Below are 17,627 nucleotides of genomic sequence, written 5' to 3'. Positions count from 1 at the left end.
CTGCCCACCAGGGGGCGAGGCTCTGCCCCTCCGGGGTGTCACCATGTTGCGACCAGAGCCACTTTAGCGCCTGGGGCAGAGGCCATCTTTGCTCCAATGGAGCCTTGGCTGCAGGAGGGGAAGAGAGAGACAGAGAGGAAGAAGGGGGGGGGTGGAGAAGCAAATGGGTGCTTCTCCTATGTGTCCTGGCCGGGAATTGAACCCGGGTCCTCCGCACGCTAGGCCGACGCTCTACTGCTGAGCCAACCGGCCAGGGCCATGACTTACGAACTTTTCCGAGAGAGAATAACAGAGAGAAAGAGAGAGAGAGAGAATGAGTTCTGGGCCTTGTCTTTTAAGGATATATGCTATTTCTCTAGTCAAATGGTATAAATTTAGAGCACTGAGGTGTCATCACGAAATGTTTGTAATTGAGAATATAGGGCAAACTAGTTCCTCATGGTTACCTAACTTATAATGCATACGAATAAACAATGATAAATGTTCCCACATTTTACTATATACACTTCAAGACTATCAACACTAGCTACCATTTCTCTTAACGGATTGGTAATAAATCATGAAATCTGAAGACAAGCCCAGATACACAGGGATAATCTTTGTGAGTGTGCTTCACTTTAAAACAAACACATCTGTTGTTTCAGAATCCGCCCCATCTTTTGCTTCCCATTTAAAGAAAACGAAGGAAAAAGACTTCAGAAGACTAAAGACATCAATTGTACTGGGGGAAAAAGAGAGCAAGACTTATCAGCCATTTGGATCTATTTTTTCATCTTTCACATAATTATTTACAAAAGAAGTAACTTCAACTTGTCCTATCCCGTTTTGTAGTAGTCTTTAGCTCTTCGAGAAGCTAGAGCAGTGGTTTTCAACCTTTTCACACTTAAGGACCAGTGAAAATAAGATAATTATTTTGGAGACCGCTATAGCAGAAATCACCCTGAACATAAGTGAATTCAACTAAGATCACTGGGTGTGTAATCTTCATACAACACTAGGGTGGTCAACTCTTTTATGGACTGGTACAAAATTGCTGGCAGTCTGGTTCACAGAATGACAGTTGAAAAACACTGCTTTAGAGGTTAAGAATACAGCTTATGGAACCAGAAGGTCTAGTCTCAAACTCTGGGTCCTCTGTTTATTTGCAGTATGACCATAGGGAAGTTATTTAACTTCTCTCCTCTCACTTTCATCCTCAATGATATGGATTGACCAAGTTTCTGTGTAAAGCACCATACGGTAAAGAATTTCAGGCTTTGTGGGCTGTATATAGTATCTATTCATCTTCCTTTCTCCTTTTCTTAAAGAAGGCTTTAGATTTCTGGTCAAGATGGCAGTGTGCGTAAATGTGACACTTGCATCCTTACACAACTACATCTAAAGTACAACTAAACTACTGAACAACTATCATTCACAACTGCCTGCAACCTGGCTGAATGGGAGTTCTGTAACTCAGAATTTCAAAGAGAAGCCACCCTGAGACTGGTCGGGAGGCGGATGTGGAACAGGTTGGCCCCACACCCATGTGAGATGGATAAAAACTGGGAGGGTTATCTTAGCTGCAGAGATCCGGGTCCCAGCACTTCCGGGCACTGGCTGTGAAAACAGCGCAGACTGCGGCTGAAGGAGACGGAAGGGAGCTGCCGGCTCAGGCAGCTCCTCTGGAAAGGGCCCGTGCACAGACTTACTCGGACTCACTCCCTCTGAGCTCAGTGAGGGGAAAGCAGCTCAAAGGGCACCAGGGACATTTAGGGAAGGACTGAATTGTCTGGCATCAAGAGGAGAGTGGTGGGGGCAGCTTTTCCCAGACATAGTGCTGGCAGAGGCCGTTATTCCTTTTCTGATCCCTCCTCCCCACAAAGCCAGCAGGTGGGCACCATAGCTGGGTCTCCATCAAACTGGCTAACACTGTCTCCCCTGCCCGGGTAGTTCCCTAGGCACTGCCCCACCCAACACGCGGACCCACCCAAGCGGTTTACAGCGGTTTTTCCATTCTAATGGCTGGTTTTGGTTCACACTTCAGACTTTTCTAAAATCTCTCAAACAAGCAGTATCTGACCGCAGCATGCTGGGTACCTCTCTTAAGTGGCCTCGGATCCAGCACTAGCAGGAGCCTGCCTTGATTTGCAGATTGGCGTCACCTGGGCACCTCCAAGCCCAGCACGAGTAGCAGCCGTCTACAGATCACTTTGTAGCTCATGCCAGGTGTCCCTGGGCAGAACACAGGCAGTGGATGACCTTGGCCTGCACCTATTGGGAGGTCCCAGAGTCAGTGCACCCAGTGGACAGATTCAGACCATGTTGAAGCACCACCCAACCACCTCCATAAGAGATACTCTTAAGGGGTGGACTCAGCAGGCATCAGAGCCTTGCTGAAGTAAGTCGTACACCGTGGGGCAGGCCCCCCACAAAGCTGATCCTCCATGATAGTCAGTGGTCACAGCCAGCCCTTACAGTCAAGTGGCCTGGGGGTAAGTCTCTCCCACTGATGTGTCAGCAGCAATCAAAGCTCAACTACAACAGAAGGGTATACACAGCCCAAACTAAGGGGGGCACACCTGGGTGCCCAGCTTGGGTGAATGGGAAGGCTGTGCCACTAGTCCAGGGGTCGGGAACCTATGGCTTGCGAGCCAGATGTGGCTCTTTTGATGGCTGCATCTGGATCACAGACAAATCTTTAATAAAAATAATAATAAAATTAAAAATATAAAACATTCTCATGTATTACAATCCATTCATTTCCTACTGCTCATGTTCATGGTTGCGGGGGGCTGGAGCCAATCACAGCTGTCCTCTGGGACAACACCAAATTTTTACTGGATAATGCGTAATGTACATGGGTTGTTGTATGGCTCGCATGGAATTACATTTTAAAATATGTGGTGTTCAAGGTTCTCTCAGCCAAATAGGTTCCCGACTCCTGCACTAGACCCTACAGAACGCCTACTATATAAGGCTACTCTACCAAGCCTGGGAGATGTAGCAGCTCTACCTAATTCATAGAAACAAACAGAGGGAGGCTGCCTGAATGAAACAGAACAATCTTCAGAAAAAGAACTAAACAAAATGGATACAAGCAATCTACTAGATGGAGCGTTCAGAACACTGGTTATAAGGATGCTCAGTGAACTTAGTGAGAACTTCAACAGTATAAAAACGGTCATGAAAACCATAAAGAAGAACCAGTCAGAAATCAAGGAGAGGCCCTGACTGGTTGGCTCAGTGGTAGAGCATCGGCCTGGCGTGCGGAAGTCCTGGGTTCGATTCCCGGCCAGGGCACACAGGAGAAGCGCCCATCTGCTTCTCCACCCCTCCCCACCTCCTTCCTCTCTGTCTCTCTCTTCCTCTCCCGCAACCGAGGCTCCATTGGAGCAAAGATGGCCCGGGTGCTGGGGATGGCTCCTTGGCCTCTGCCCCAGGTGCTAGAGTGGCTCTGGTTGCGACAGAGCGACACCCCGGAGGGGCAGAGCATCGCCCCCTGGTGGGCGTGCAGGGTGGATCCCGATCGGGCGCATGCGGGAGTCTGACTGTCTCTCCCCGTTTCCAGCTTCAGAGAAATACCAAAAAAAAAAAAAAAAAAAAAAAAAAAAAAAAAAAAATCAAGGAAACATGAACTAAAATGAAGAATAATTTACAGGGAATCAACAGTAGAATAGGTAAAGCTGAGAATCATCAAATCAGTGACCTGAAACATAAGGAAACAAAACACCCAATGAGAACAGCAAAAATAAAAAAGAATCCAAAAGAAAAAAAATAAAGATAGTCTACCAGGGTCTGAGATAGCTCAGTTGGTTAAAGCATCATACTGATATACAAAGGTTGTTGGTTCAATCACTGATCAGAGCACATACAAAAACAGATTGATGTTTCTGTCTCTCCCTCCCTGTCTTTCTCTCTAAAATCAATAAAATAAAGTTTAAAAAAATATGGAGATCATGTAGAGAGCCTCTGGGAAAACTTCAAGCATACCAACATTTGTATCATGGGGTTGCTGGAAGGATAAGAGAGAGGGCAAGGAATTGAAAACCTACTTGAAAAAATGATGGAAAACTTCCCTAAACTGGCAAAGGAGATAGACATATAAGTCCAGGAAGTGTAGAGTCCCAAACAAGATGAATCCAAAGAGGCCCACACCAATACACATAATTAAAATGCAAAAGGTTAAAGACAAAGGGAGAATCTTAAAAGCAGTAAGAAAAAAGCAGTTTGTTATCTATTCAATATAAGAGAGCTCCCATAAGACTGTCAGCTGATTTCTCAAAAGAAACTAAGCATATCTGAAGGAATTGGCAAGAAATAGTCAAAGTGATGAAAAACAAGGACCTACGGCCTGTCCAGATAGCTTGGTTGGTTACAGCATCATCCTGAAGTGCAGAGGTTGCTGGTTTGATCCCCAGCCAGGGCACATACAGGAACAGACCCATGCTCCTCTCTCTCTCTCTCTCTCTCTCTCTCTCTCTCAAATCAATAAATAAAATTATAAAATAAGAAAAGCAAAAACCTATAACCAAGATTCCTCTACCCAGCAAAGCTATCATTTAGAATTAAAGGACATATAAAGAGCTTCCCAGACAAAAAAAACACTCAAATTCATCGCCAGCAAACCAGTATTACACAAAATGTTAAAGGGTCTTCCTCAAGAAGGAAAAAAATAAAAAAAGCAAAAATGTGAATAATAAAAATACATATCTATCAATGATTGGATCTAAAATATGAAATAAAGAAGCAGAACAGAGGCAGACTCATAGATACAGATATATGATAATTGCCCAGTGAGTGGGGGGTAGGGAGGTTAGGTGAAAAGGTGAAGGGATTAAGAAGAACAAATTGGTTGTTACAGACTAGTCACGGGGAGGTCAAGTCCTGCATAGTCAGTAACACTCTAATAACTATGTATGGTGTCAGGTGGGTACAACATTTATTGGGCTGATCACTTAGTAAATTATATAAAGTTTAATCACTGGGGTGTACACCTGAAAGTAACGTAATATTATATGTCAACTGTAATTGAAAAATAAACAATGATTTAAATGAAAACAAACAAACCAAAAGGCTTTAACAATGTAAAATCATTATTAGCTGAAAGGGGCATGCAAAAACAGACGTGTTGATAAAAGGTTTTGGAAATCTTGCTGACCCCTGATCTATGTGATAGAAATAGTAGTAATAGCTTCTACCTCAAAAGGTTGTTATGACGATTACATAAATGAATACAGGCATGCCTTGGAGATATTGCAGATCTGAATCCAGACCACTGCAGTCAGCTGTAATCCTTCTGCTGGTGGAAGGTCGTGGCTTCAATCAGTAAAACATGTAGCATCTGTGAAGAGTGATATAAAGTGAAGCACAATACAGTGTGTCCGTAAAGTCATGGTGCACTTTTGACCCGTCACAAGAAAGCAACAAAAGACGATAGAAATGTGAAATCTGCACCAAATAAAAGGAAAACTCTCCCAGTTTCATACCTATTCACTGTAGTTCGATGTGGGCTCACGCAGATTTGTTAGGGCTCCTTAGGTAGCTATCCCGTATAGCCTCTACAGACTCGTCACTGACTGATGGCCTACCAGAACGGGGTTTCTCCACCAAACTGCCGGTTTCCTTCAACTGCTTATCCCACTGAGTAATGTTATTCCTATGTGGTGGCACTTTGTTATAAATGCGCTGATATTCACGTCGCACTTTGGTCACGGATTTGAATTTAGCGAGCCGCAGAACACACTGAACTTTCCTCTGTACCGACCACATCTCGACTGGCATGGCCGTGGGCTGCTCCGCTGTATACACGGTGTTACGTCATCATCTGCGCATGCGCACATGCTGCCACATTATCCTACAGAAACTGGGAGGGTTTTCCTTTTATTTAGTGCAGATTTCACATTTCTATCATCTTTTGTTGCTTTCCTGTGACCGGTCAAAAGTGCACTATGACTTTACGAACACACTGTAGAACAAAGTATTCCTGTATACAGGGTAGGGCAAAGTACAGGTCCAGTTGTTTGTATGGAAAATACAGTAATAAATAAACTCTGTTCTTCATATACTCACACCTGTAAGCCTACTTTTGCCCCACCCTATTTAACACGCTTACAAAGTGTACAACACGTCGTAAAAGATATAAAATTGTTTATTACTATTACATCTTTTATTTTCTTTTTATCAGTTTACTGATTTTGGGGTGGGGAGGAGAGAGATCTTTATCTGTTGTGCCACTTAGTTATGCATTCATTGGTTGCTTCTTGTATATGCCCTGATCTAGGATAGAACCTGCAACCTTGGAATATGGGGGCAATGCTCTGAGCTACCCAGCCAGGACGCTACTACTGTATTTCTAACCAAATCTTATTTCAAAATACCTTCCATTGCTGTATGACTTCTAGTATAACTCAGTGACTTGAAATATGGAGGATTTAATTTGTCCTTGGTTTATTATAAATCACTAGTAAACACTGTATGTTGATGAAGCCTATGAGTGTGGCAATGAGATCGAGTGATCAGGCGGAAGAGTAATGGTTCTGAGGAATCCCTTGCGAACTCTAGCAGAAGCATACTTCACAAGGATGATTAACTATGAAAATAAATTGCCAGAAAGTCAATTAAATACAATCACCATTTTTCAATAATAAAAGTGTTTCTCTTCAGGCACAGAAATACACAACCCATTTTAACATCCATTTAAGTAAAACTTAAATATCAGTTTTATTTTTTAAGCTAAAAAGAGGGAACAATTAGAAAGCAGAAAATATGTACAAAGTCACTTAATATCCTATAGTACTATATATTAAATGTACCAGAGTACAGGATGTACTGCCTTAAGTATTTTCAAGAGTCAATAACAATGTGGTGTGCTAAAAATTCCAAAAAGAAAAAAAAAGACAACTGAAAAACAACTTGAGCAATTAGGAGACAATTCATAATTTTTTGCAGAAAATCTATAAATGAAAAACAAATATATAAAAGCTCTTCTGTGGTGATTTACAAAGCATAGGCTGAACAGGGCCATATATAGACATTTAAATGCAAAACATAACAGTATAAGTTTCCAACACTTTATGAGATGTTCTATTGAAATGTAGAACTTAATTAAACTTTGTAACACTGTGATGGCTAAATATGAAAAAAATGTGCTTGACCTTTATTATGCACTAAATTTTAATTGCATAATGTTAAATACAAACACCACCACCTTAGCTTATACATACTTACATGGCATCCTGCCGGGGTCCAGCCCCGGGGGGGATCCAGGGGTCCCACAGGAAGAGACGGCGTCGGCGAGAATCGAGTGAGAGAGCCGAATTCTTTATTCTCTGGTTAGCATTTACTGCCAGGCATCTCCCCTAAACGCTAGTACAGCTCCTTTTTTATACACACACACTAAGTTACAATCACATGGTATTTTGAATACATCATTGTTCTAATTTCACTGTGGTTACATATTTCCAGATAACAGTTAATTCATATCTATAAACTACAAGTCAGGTGGTAAGTTATACAATGTACAGTTATACAATAACTTGAATAGTAATAACGATATTGGTACAAAATTCTAAAAGATTAGTACTAATTAATAACTCTATTTTACTGTTGTTGTGAGTCGAGGGCGCAGAAAGAGTTAGCAGACGAAATCATCAAGGGCTAGCAAAAGGACCACCGCTTGCTCAGGCAAATGGCCTTGAGTTCATGCAGTGTCCTAATTCTTTTCCCACGGGACTACAAAAGGCCTGCTATAAGAAACTGACATAGTATCAAGAGTAACTTTCACCCAAAGATACATAGAGCACATCTGCAAGATAGCTAGCAGCAACATAATATCAGAAGGCATTAGTTGCTACTGCTGCTATGAATCCCACCACATTCTTCTCCTTATTCTAGGCAAATACAAAAATCTCATGAGAACGTTTTACTGAGAAAAGCCCAGTAAGTGCCTTCAGTGACAAAACAAGTCTTTTCTGATCTCCCTATATTGCCTTTCTGTGTTTTCTTGTATATCTCTGAGTATTTTTAACATTTCTATTTTAAATTCTCTGTCATTTAGCTCCAAGGCTTCCAATATGTTAAGTCTTTTCTCCATAGATTTTTCCACATCTATTTGTGTTACCTCTCTTTCTTTTGTATCCATAATATTCGATTTCCTCTTTCTTATCGGCATCTGAGGGTAGTCTTATTGATAGCACTAATTAGAATTAATAAAGAGTAAAAAGGAAAAAAAAAAAAAAAAAAAAAAAGGGTTAAACACCCCACAAAAAAAACCAGTAATAATTTATTATTTCCCCCTTTTTTTTTCTCTCTTCTCTTTTCCTCCTCTCCCCTCCTCAGGGAAATATCGTGCCTATAATGGAGGGCCTGATTTGGGGTGAAGAGTTCAAAGGGCAAAAAAAGGGAGTAGGGACCTACTAAATGCAAAAAAAAAAAAAAAAAAAAAAAAAAAAGGAAGAAAATCTTAGACAAGCATAAGATGATTTGCTTGTAAGTGATGGTCAACTAAGAGATATAATGAGAGAGATAAGAGGGAACCAGAAAAAAGGACCAAAAAAGAATAATAAAGAAGAAAAATAAAAATAATAAGTAAAAATCTGTTGTATTAAGTGTAGCGAAGACTAAATACAATGGAGACCTTGGGTTGGGAGGACCCAAAATCAAAACAAGTCTTTTAACAAAACTTTCTTTACTTGCCAGCTGCACTCCTATCCAAGGCCACGCAACAGGCCACTCCACTACACTTTACCTAAGATTCTAATGTCTAGTTAAACTTTATTCATTTACTATATTCATACACTAGTTAAGTTCTAACTTTATTCTTTCTAACATGATTAATAAGAAGAAATTCTCCTACAAACTTAACCCTTTATGAGGGATATCATAGCCAGCCTCTTATGTTTATGAGCCCAGTTCAAGGGGCTTACAGGCTTTTCTGTGGAACTTACACCTTCTGTCTCATTTCCAAAGAAATTACTACAAATCTACAGGGAAAGCACAGTACTATTATCCCTGTGCTACAAATAATAGCACACACCCAGAAAAGGGGGGATATAAGGCCAGATTAATTCAAAAGGTCAAAGGGGGGAGTATCGTTGTGCCTATCCTTTGTGGTGACTTTGTCACCCCACAGCCATTGGTCTTCACTGCAGTGACTTTGTCACCCCGCAGCCATTGGTCTTCTCTGCTATGACTTTGTCAATCAGCAGTTTTTGATCTTCTTCTGCTGTGACCTTGTCAGCCAGCAGTTGTGGGTCTTCTCCTGCTGTGGCCTTGCCAGCCAGCAGTCATTGATCGGCTCCCGACATCTCCCCCTTTTTTATTATTTAAATAAAGCTTTTGTATTTTCACCGCTGTTTCCCTGAGACCGTTATTTAAGAGTCGGAACATGACTGGAAGGACAAGAAGAGTGATAATTACCACAGCTATTATAATGCCTATATCAGTAGCTAAAGAGGTCAGGCTATGCATAGAAAATATACTTTTAATGTTTTCAACAAATTGATCAGCTACTTCTGAGGCAGAGACTAAAGAGCCAGAATGTCCTAAGTTTTGTATCTGCTGATGTAATTCCCTCAAATCTAAACTAATATCACTATTATTCCATACACCTAACAAATGATTCTGTACATTATTCCATGCTATGATAGACTGATTGTATTCTAAAGGAGTCACACATATCCACCTGAATCCTGCATGGCATCTAAGAGTCATTCTAGCTTTCATAGCTAACAGCTCATTACATATGTGAATAAAAGCCTCCTCTAAAGCATTCACTTTCATTTCTAACTTCCTATCTATAGTCTCCTGTACTGCTAATGCAAGAGATATATTACGAGATAAACTATCTACATGATTTGCAGTGTGAACTGATTGAGCTAAAGCAGTGGTGGAAGCAGCTACAGATTCTATAATAGCAATAAGAGCAGTAATTCCCAAAATCAATTCAGCAACAAATTGCTTTCCTCGATGGTGAGCAAGCACTTCAGAAGCAGCCTGTAGTGCATGCAACCCTGGGTCATCATACCAAGGCTGAGACAGACTAACAGGTAACATCACATAAGGTGGCTGCCACAAAATAAACATAACTTGAGCTTTGGTGTCAATCGATAGATAGTTTGTTAAAACACAGCGAGAGCAGGAAATGCTAAACATAGAATTATAAGTACTAACAGAAAGATTACTGTCCATTGTAGCAATCAAGAGTACATAAGGAGCCTGTACACAAGCCTGAACAAAAATATTCTGAACAGGATAAGGGCAAGGCCTAACCAAATATGCTGGTGCAGCAGCTGCAATTAGCTGCCAAAGCTTTGTTTGATACCTGGTGGTTAATTCATCCTGATAAGTCAGCTGTGCAGGTATCCATCCAGCAGACTGCCAACGTGTGATGATTTTATTTAAAGGATTATATTTATCTGACCAACTGTAATCGTCTCTCATTTCCTGCACTAATTTTCTATAATCATATTCATAATAAGGACTAGACCAATCTTGTACAGTGAAATTAACAGCATATGCAGTATAATTCATATAATTGTAATATGCACATTCTTGCCATGGGGGAAAACCAAATCTATTCTCCACAGACCACCAGTAAGGCTCTTGAGTTGCCTTTTTTGGAGGATAAAGTTTACATGGGTGAAATCCCTTAGGAGGCAATGTAACAGGATTATACTCATGGGTGTCAGGGCCTCCAGGCATTAAAATTGTGAGAGACCATAAGTCTCTTGTAGTGTGTCCAGGTTTATTACTTTTAGGAGAGTCAGTCAAAATAGTCTTAAGTGTAGTAGAAAAACACCCAGAAATCTTGTGAGTATTATTAAACATAAAACATATAGGTACCTTATCCATTTTTTCATGAAATGAGAAATTTGAATCAGTTTTATGCATAATAAAAGAACTACATGATCCTCCCAAAAACTTAGTATGATTATTAAACACAGGTATATCATCTCCTCCCCAAGTAACAGGCTTAACTAATGGTGGATTTGGAATATAAGCCCAATAAGATTTGTTTTGTCCAGTAGCCTCAACATTAAGTACCTGAATTGAAAGTATAGCAAGCATAGCAATAAACATATTAACAGGGTTACGATGTATGTTTTGTCGATGACAAATTAAATCAGCCCTCACAGTCAATGCCTTTAACTGGTCCCAGGTTGGTGGGTTGACAGTTCGAGTAGAGTGAATCATCCATTGACTATGATAGGGAGGTCGTCTAGCTTCCTGTAGTGACAGTCGCTGCATCACTGAGTAACAGGATCATACGGAGAGTTCTTTGATGGCTTTTGCTGGAAAGTCACTGGTGATGCGGGTAGTACAGGAGTCTCTTTCTGGCTGGGAGGGGGCAGCAGTGGCAGTGGAGGCCTCTGGTGAGACATGGCGAATTAACCGGTCTGGGATTCAGAGAGGCGAGTCAGCGTCCTGTGAAAATATACAAGTATACCCTCTCCCCTGGGTTAGAATTACATCTGGTCCCTTCCATTGACCTGTCAATAAATCCTTCCACTTTGCCATTGGTTTAGGCTTATCCAGATCCAGATTCCAGTGTCTCGGGTATTGAATAATCCTGTATATCAGCATTCAAAAGAAATTTTTTAAAGTAAAAAGCATGATAAAGAAGATTTGCAGGAGTTCCAGTATACGAGTTTTCTATATTTATAAAAACATTTCTACTCCATTAATTAACAGGCAATTTAAAGAATACATTAAAGCTGGAAAATTCTAGTGTGGCTTTCATTATTTTTCTATATTAAAAAGTCTACACCTTTGTTAGGCAAATCTACTCTGCTTCAAGCTCTGTGGCCACAGCAAGCAGCCTGAAGCTTGAAGCAGTTTAGTCAAAATCAACAAGCCTTTAGGATTCATATTTCATTCTATTTAAATTTAAATGAGCACGCTTTACTTGTTTCAATTAAAATTATAAATTTTTAGGGATGGTATTTTTATAATATTAGAGCCGGCATATTCGATTTTTGCGTGCAAGAACTTAAAAAATCACATTTATATAACATTAAACAAAGACCAAACACAAACAAGAATCAGACAAAGTAGACAAATTAGACAAATTAGAGAGAAACCCGGGATTTTAGAGATTAGAATATGGCCTGCTTGATTTTTACACAGGGCAATTTTGATTGGAACATATTGGATAGGAACTAAACAGAACTCTCTCTTGAAAAGTTTCAAGAACGGCCGTTTATGAGATTCTGTTTAGCCATATCCAAACAGGTGTTCCCTTTGCCTTCTTTTCAGGCATAGAACAGGAGAGAAATAAAATGAGTTGAGAGAAAGAGGAGAACAAAACAAAAAAAAACTGTAATTTTTCCAAACTCTTAAGTCCTTCTATTTTACTAAAGAAAATCAGATAATAACACAACTTTAAAACTCATCTCAGTCTCTAATCATTCTTAAATTCTAATAGCTGCTACAACCGGCAGCCGAAATCTCTCCATTTCAACCCCCACAAGAGGCTTGTTTCTCATATTTTGCATGGAGGCATGGGTGGTTCAGTGGTAGAATTCTTGCCTGCCAAGCGGCAGGCCCGGTTGAGGTCTGAGACAGACCGGAGTTGACAAATGGATTCAGGCTGGCCCCAATTGTTATTGGGTCCTGAGGCTGGCTCCCTTGCCAGTTTCCCTGATTGCTACTTTGATTACTTGTCAGATTTAAATTCTGTGGGGGCTGCCATTCTATTCCTAACTTTGGTCCTAATGGCTGTCCGTTTTTGTGAAATTTAGAACGGCACTGCTTTGTGCAATGATATCCTTTTTGACAGCGTGGACACAAAGTCTTAGGTAATGGGACATTATTATTAGCATTATTAATTATGGGAGCTGTCCCTTGCACTCCTGGGCCTGCTTGCCCACTCTTGTTAGGGCATTGTCGGCTAAAGTGGCCCGTTTGATTACAAATAAAGCAAGTAAGACTTCCCTTAGAGGAAGCTTCATTGACAGAAGGCATTTTTCCTTGATACATAGTCTTAATAAATTGAGGATACGTTTCTCCTTTTAAAGCTGCAGCAATAGTTACTCCCTGAACAAAAGCAGGACTTACATCCTGACAGGCTTTGATGAAATTCCCCATCATTCCTTCTCTCCTCACTGACCGCAACATGGCCTGGAAAGTGGAATCAGCATCTTCATAAGCCAACTGTTTAATTATAATATCTCCTGCCGTCTCATCCGAAACAACTCCTCTCACTGCTTGAATCAACTGAGCAACAAACTCCCCACAAGGTTCATCACCTTTCTGTTTTACTCCTACCACAGTAACATCTCCACCAGACGAAGCCGGCAACTTTCTCCAAGCTGATATAGCACAACCATTCACTTGTATCAAAGCCAGTTTAGAAAGTTTTAACTGTTCACTAACATCAGAAAATTCTCCCTCTCCCGCAATCATTCCTCCAATCACAGGATCATGAGTCCTCTGATTCCCAACTGCCTGCTGTTTAGCTTTCTCCTCACATTCAGCTATCCAAAGGAGACAATTTCCTTCATACAAACAAGCCCTAGCCACCTGTTCCCAATCATAAGGAGTCATCCAATTATGAGAAACTGTTTCTATCAAAGACATAGTATAAGGAGAGGTGGGTCCATATTGACTGCAAGCCATTTTTAACTCTTTCAATAATTTATAAGGAAGCGGCTCCCATGTAGGATTCTCCTCATCATCAAATTCACCAGCCACAGCCACAGGAAAACATAATGCCAAATCAGTTTCCCCTTGGTCGCAAGAAGCTTGAATTGCCTTCTGCAACCCTGTTAACTCTGATGATTTTTTCTTTTCCTTAACATCTGGTGATTGTACTGGTAGAGGCAAAGACATTTTAATAGCCTTATTTTCATCCTGTTTGTTAGTCTTGGAGGAATATAATATGGGCAAGACTGTTTTTGACTTCCAATCCTCATTATTCCTATTATTTTTAGCTGCCTCATCTTCTAATTCAGCCTCATCTGTTGGAGATAAATGATTTTCACTATCATTCTGATATTTACTTAATTTAAAAAAGGCCATAGCATGATTTGTACTATCTTGAGACTGCCTTCTATTTCTAATTAACGGAGTCTCTTCTTTTGGAGGAGCAGTTGCCTTAGAAAGTTTATGCATCTCATGTTCTGGATTTAAGGCATCTTTAATCAAGCTCCATAAAGCAAATGCATCAACTGGGACCTTTTCTGGTCCGTGTAGCTCATAATAAAGTTTTAAATCTTTTCCAACTTTAACCCATTTCTCGAAACTAAGCGTTCTCTCATCTGGAAACCATGGAGAACATTTTTGTATGAATTTCATAAAACGAGCTACTTGTTTAGAGGAGACCTTAACTCCTTTTTGGGAAAGTGTATACTTAATGACTTTCATAAAGAGTCTTCTTTCTTTAGACTCAGTATGGCCCATGACTTCTCAAAATCTTAAGTTCTGAAATTCTCCACCTATCCTCACCCTGTCCTTCTTACAGGGGGGTCTGCAGCACCCTGAGTGGAGTCTTAGCCATCCTGAGACAATGAGGGGGGATTACCTGTAAGTCCCTGTTTGGACACCAAATGCCAGGGTCCAGCCCCGGGGGGGGGGATACAGGGGTCCCACAGGAGGAAAAGGCGTCGGCGAAAATTGAGTGAGAGAGCCGAATTCTTTTCTTTCTCTTTATTCTCTAGTTAGCATTTACTGCCAGGCATCTCTACCAAATGCTAGTATAGCTCCTTTTTTATACACACACACCAAGTTACAATTACATGGTATTAATCATTGCTTCTGTTTCACTATGTTTATATGTTTCCAGATAACAGTAATTTATATTTATAAACTACAAATCAGGTGGCAAATCATTCAAAGTACAATTAAAAAATAACTTGAATAGCGATAACATCGGTAAAAGCTTTTAAAGGATTAGTACTAACTAATAACTCAACTTTATTGTTGTTGTGAGTCAAGGGGCAGAGAGAGATTAACAGACAAAATCATTAAGGACTAGCAAAGGACCACCGCTTGCTTAGGCAAATGGCCTTGAGTTCATGCAGTGTCCTAATTTTTCTCACAAGACTTCAAAAGGCTTGCTTATTAAGAAACTAACATAGCATTAAGAGTAACTTTTACTTAAAGATATATAGAGTGCACCTGCAAGATAGCTAGTAGCAACATAATATCAGAAGGCATTAATTGCTATTGCTGCTATGAATCCCACCACATTCCTCTCCTTATTCTTGGAAAATACAAAAATCTCATGAGAATGTTTTACTGAGAAAAGCCCAGCAACTGCCTTCAGTGACAAAACAAGTCTTTTAACAAAACATTCTCTACTTGCCAGCTGCACTCCCATCCAAGGCCATGCAACAGGCCACTCCACTACACCTTACCTAAGATTCTAATGTCTAGTTAAACTTTATACATTTACTATATTCATACACTAGTTAAGTTCTAACTTTATTCTTTCTAACATGATTAATAAGAAGAAATTCTCCTACAAACTTAACCCTTTATGAGGGATATCATGGCCAGCCTCTTATGTTTATGAGCCCAGTTCAAGGGGCTTACAGGCTTTTCTGTGGAACTTACACCTTCTGTCTCATTTCCAAAGAAATTACTACAAATCTACAGGGAAAGCACAGTACTATTATCCCTGTGCTACAAATAATAGCACACACCCAGAAAAGGGGGGATATAAGGCCAGATTAATTCAAAAGGTCAAAGGGGGGAGTATCGTTGTGCCTATCCTTTGTGGTGACTTTGTCACCCCACCGCCATTGGTCTTCTCTGCTATGACTTTGTCAATCAGCAGTTTTTGATCTTCTTCTGCTGTGACCTTGTCAGCCAGCAGTTGTGGGTCTTCTCCTGCTGTGGCCTTGCCAGCCAGCAGTCGTTGATCGGCTCCCGACAGCATCCCGTGGCTATTGTTGCCCAACTTGCTTCTACATAATTTTGACATGCAAGTGTGGAGTTAGGCCTGCCTGCTGGTGGTGGTGCCATGGATAGTGTCAACCCAGGACGCTAAGGACTCTGGTCCTGAAACCCCGGAGTTTCCCTGGCTAGAGCACAGGCTCATTGGCTTGAGTGGGGGGAGGGAGCGCGAGGGGGGTTTCCAGCTTGAGCATTAGGATCATTAACAGAATCCCAAGGTTACTGGCTTGGGCCTAAAGGTTGCTGGCTTGAAGCTGAAGGTCACTGACTTGAGCAAGGACTCACTGGCTTAGCTTGACACCAGCCCCCCATCGCCCCTCCTCCCCGCTCCAGGCTCATATGAGAAGCAATAAACTAAAGTGATGCTTCTCATCTCTCTTCTCCCCTCCTCCCTGTCTCAAAAAAAGGGGAGAATTAACAATGGATATTTAAGAAAAAGTGCTTCTCTTTTGTCTAAATATTTGCAGAGGTATGAGTTACTGTAGTTTGTGGAATTATCAACATAAGAATTATTATTGTCATTTATTTCCAAAATTTAAAATCTGAACTTTTAAGGGACTTAAAACAAGCAAAAAGAAAAACAGTAGTTAGTGCCTTATCTCCCATTCACATCCTGGTCTCCCTTCACAGTGAGGGCCTTTCAATCCCTTTTAATAGCAAATCCCTCCATATTTCCAGCATCTGGAATACTCTTGTCTCTTGAATCATTCACTTTAAACAGTTTGCTTGGGTCTGAATCCCAATACCAAACACCATTTACCAGCTCTGTGACCTTCAGCAGATTACTTAACCTTTTTAGGCTTCCGCTTTCTTGTCTATAAACCAAATAATAGAATCTACCACATGATGCTATTCAGGATTAAATTGCACAGGTGAGGCATCTTGTTCAAAATATAGTGATCACAGAGTAGTAACTATTATTACTGCTACCGTGCTGATAGATGAGGACTTGAATTTTCTTAAACACCCCTTTCTGCATCCTCCTTAAAGACCAGTTTCTTTGTTAAATCACAATCAGTGTTTTCATCATGCCCTCCCTTCTATTGAATTTACTATGGCAACACTGGTTAGTAAAGTTACAGATTTCAGCTGTAATTCTAAAACATCATTTGTATATTGCACTGTGTTCACTACCCCGTCTCCTTCCATCCCCTCCTCTACCTCCTCCCACCCTCTCTCCCTCTGCTAATCACCACACTGCTGTACTTTTTAAAAATTTATTTCTGCTTAATCCCTTCACCTTTTTCACGCAGCCTCCAACCCCCCTCCCCTCTGACAGCTGTCAAGACTGTCCTCAATCTATTGTACATCATGTCCTTTTTATATTTGAGTCAATTCAATTAATGAGTCTCACTTTTTACCCCCATCAAAGTAAGTAATGAAAGGCTGGCTGGCAAGTTAGCTTAAAATGCGGGACCACTGGAATAGCCTGGATAACGTTCAACTTGTTAAATTCCAAGTCACTGGGATTTCAGGTCTATGCGAAAATGGATTACAGACCTTTTACTGTAGTTCTAAAATTATTTTATTCAAATCTCTGAAACACAGCGGCCAGTTACTATAACACATCTTTATTACTTACCTTTTGCCTCTGCTTTTATCATTTTCACACCTAAGAGTGTTTTAAGATGTTATACATGGAATATTCTAGTTTTTCTTTATATGCAGTATTTTTCAGAATTGATACAGTTGCTTTGTACAGTTTCCCAATAATCTAAAATCAAAGCTTCTATTTAGTTTATAATTCTACA

The 17,627-nt window shown here is 40.5% G+C and overlaps 2 protein-coding genes across 2 annotated transcripts in view; both read right to left on the bottom strand.

Annotated features, from left to right (window-relative positions):
• LOC136311648 (endogenous retrovirus group K member 113 Env polyprotein-like) overlaps positions 1-17,627 on the bottom strand; it is a 284,697-nt gene that overhangs the window by 23,700 nt on the left and 243,370 nt on the right. Inside the window, exon 2 of the mRNA XM_066240795.1 lies at positions 9,490-11,375. Within this exon, the coding sequence (XP_066096892.1) occupies positions 9,490-11,226 (1,737 nt within the window). The 5' untranslated portion in view covers positions 11,227-11,375. The remainder of the gene's footprint in view (positions 1-9,489; positions 11,376-17,627) is intronic.
• On the bottom strand, positions 12,436-14,379 carry LOC136311647 (endogenous retrovirus group K member 21 Gag polyprotein). Its single transcript, XM_066240794.1, has one exon. It carries the CDS (start codon positions 14,377-14,379, stop codon positions 12,436-12,438), a length of 1,944 nt encoding a protein of 647 aa, XP_066096891.1.

The sequence above is a fragment of the Saccopteryx bilineata genome, chromosome 8 (assembly GCF_036850765.1).
Source record: "Saccopteryx bilineata isolate mSacBil1 chromosome 8, mSacBil1_pri_phased_curated, whole genome shotgun sequence".
NCBI classification, from domain to species: Eukaryota; Metazoa; Chordata; class Mammalia; order Chiroptera; family Emballonuridae; genus Saccopteryx; species Saccopteryx bilineata.
Note: the sequence above shows the minus strand (reverse complement) of the source record. Positions and strands in the feature narration are given on the sequence as shown.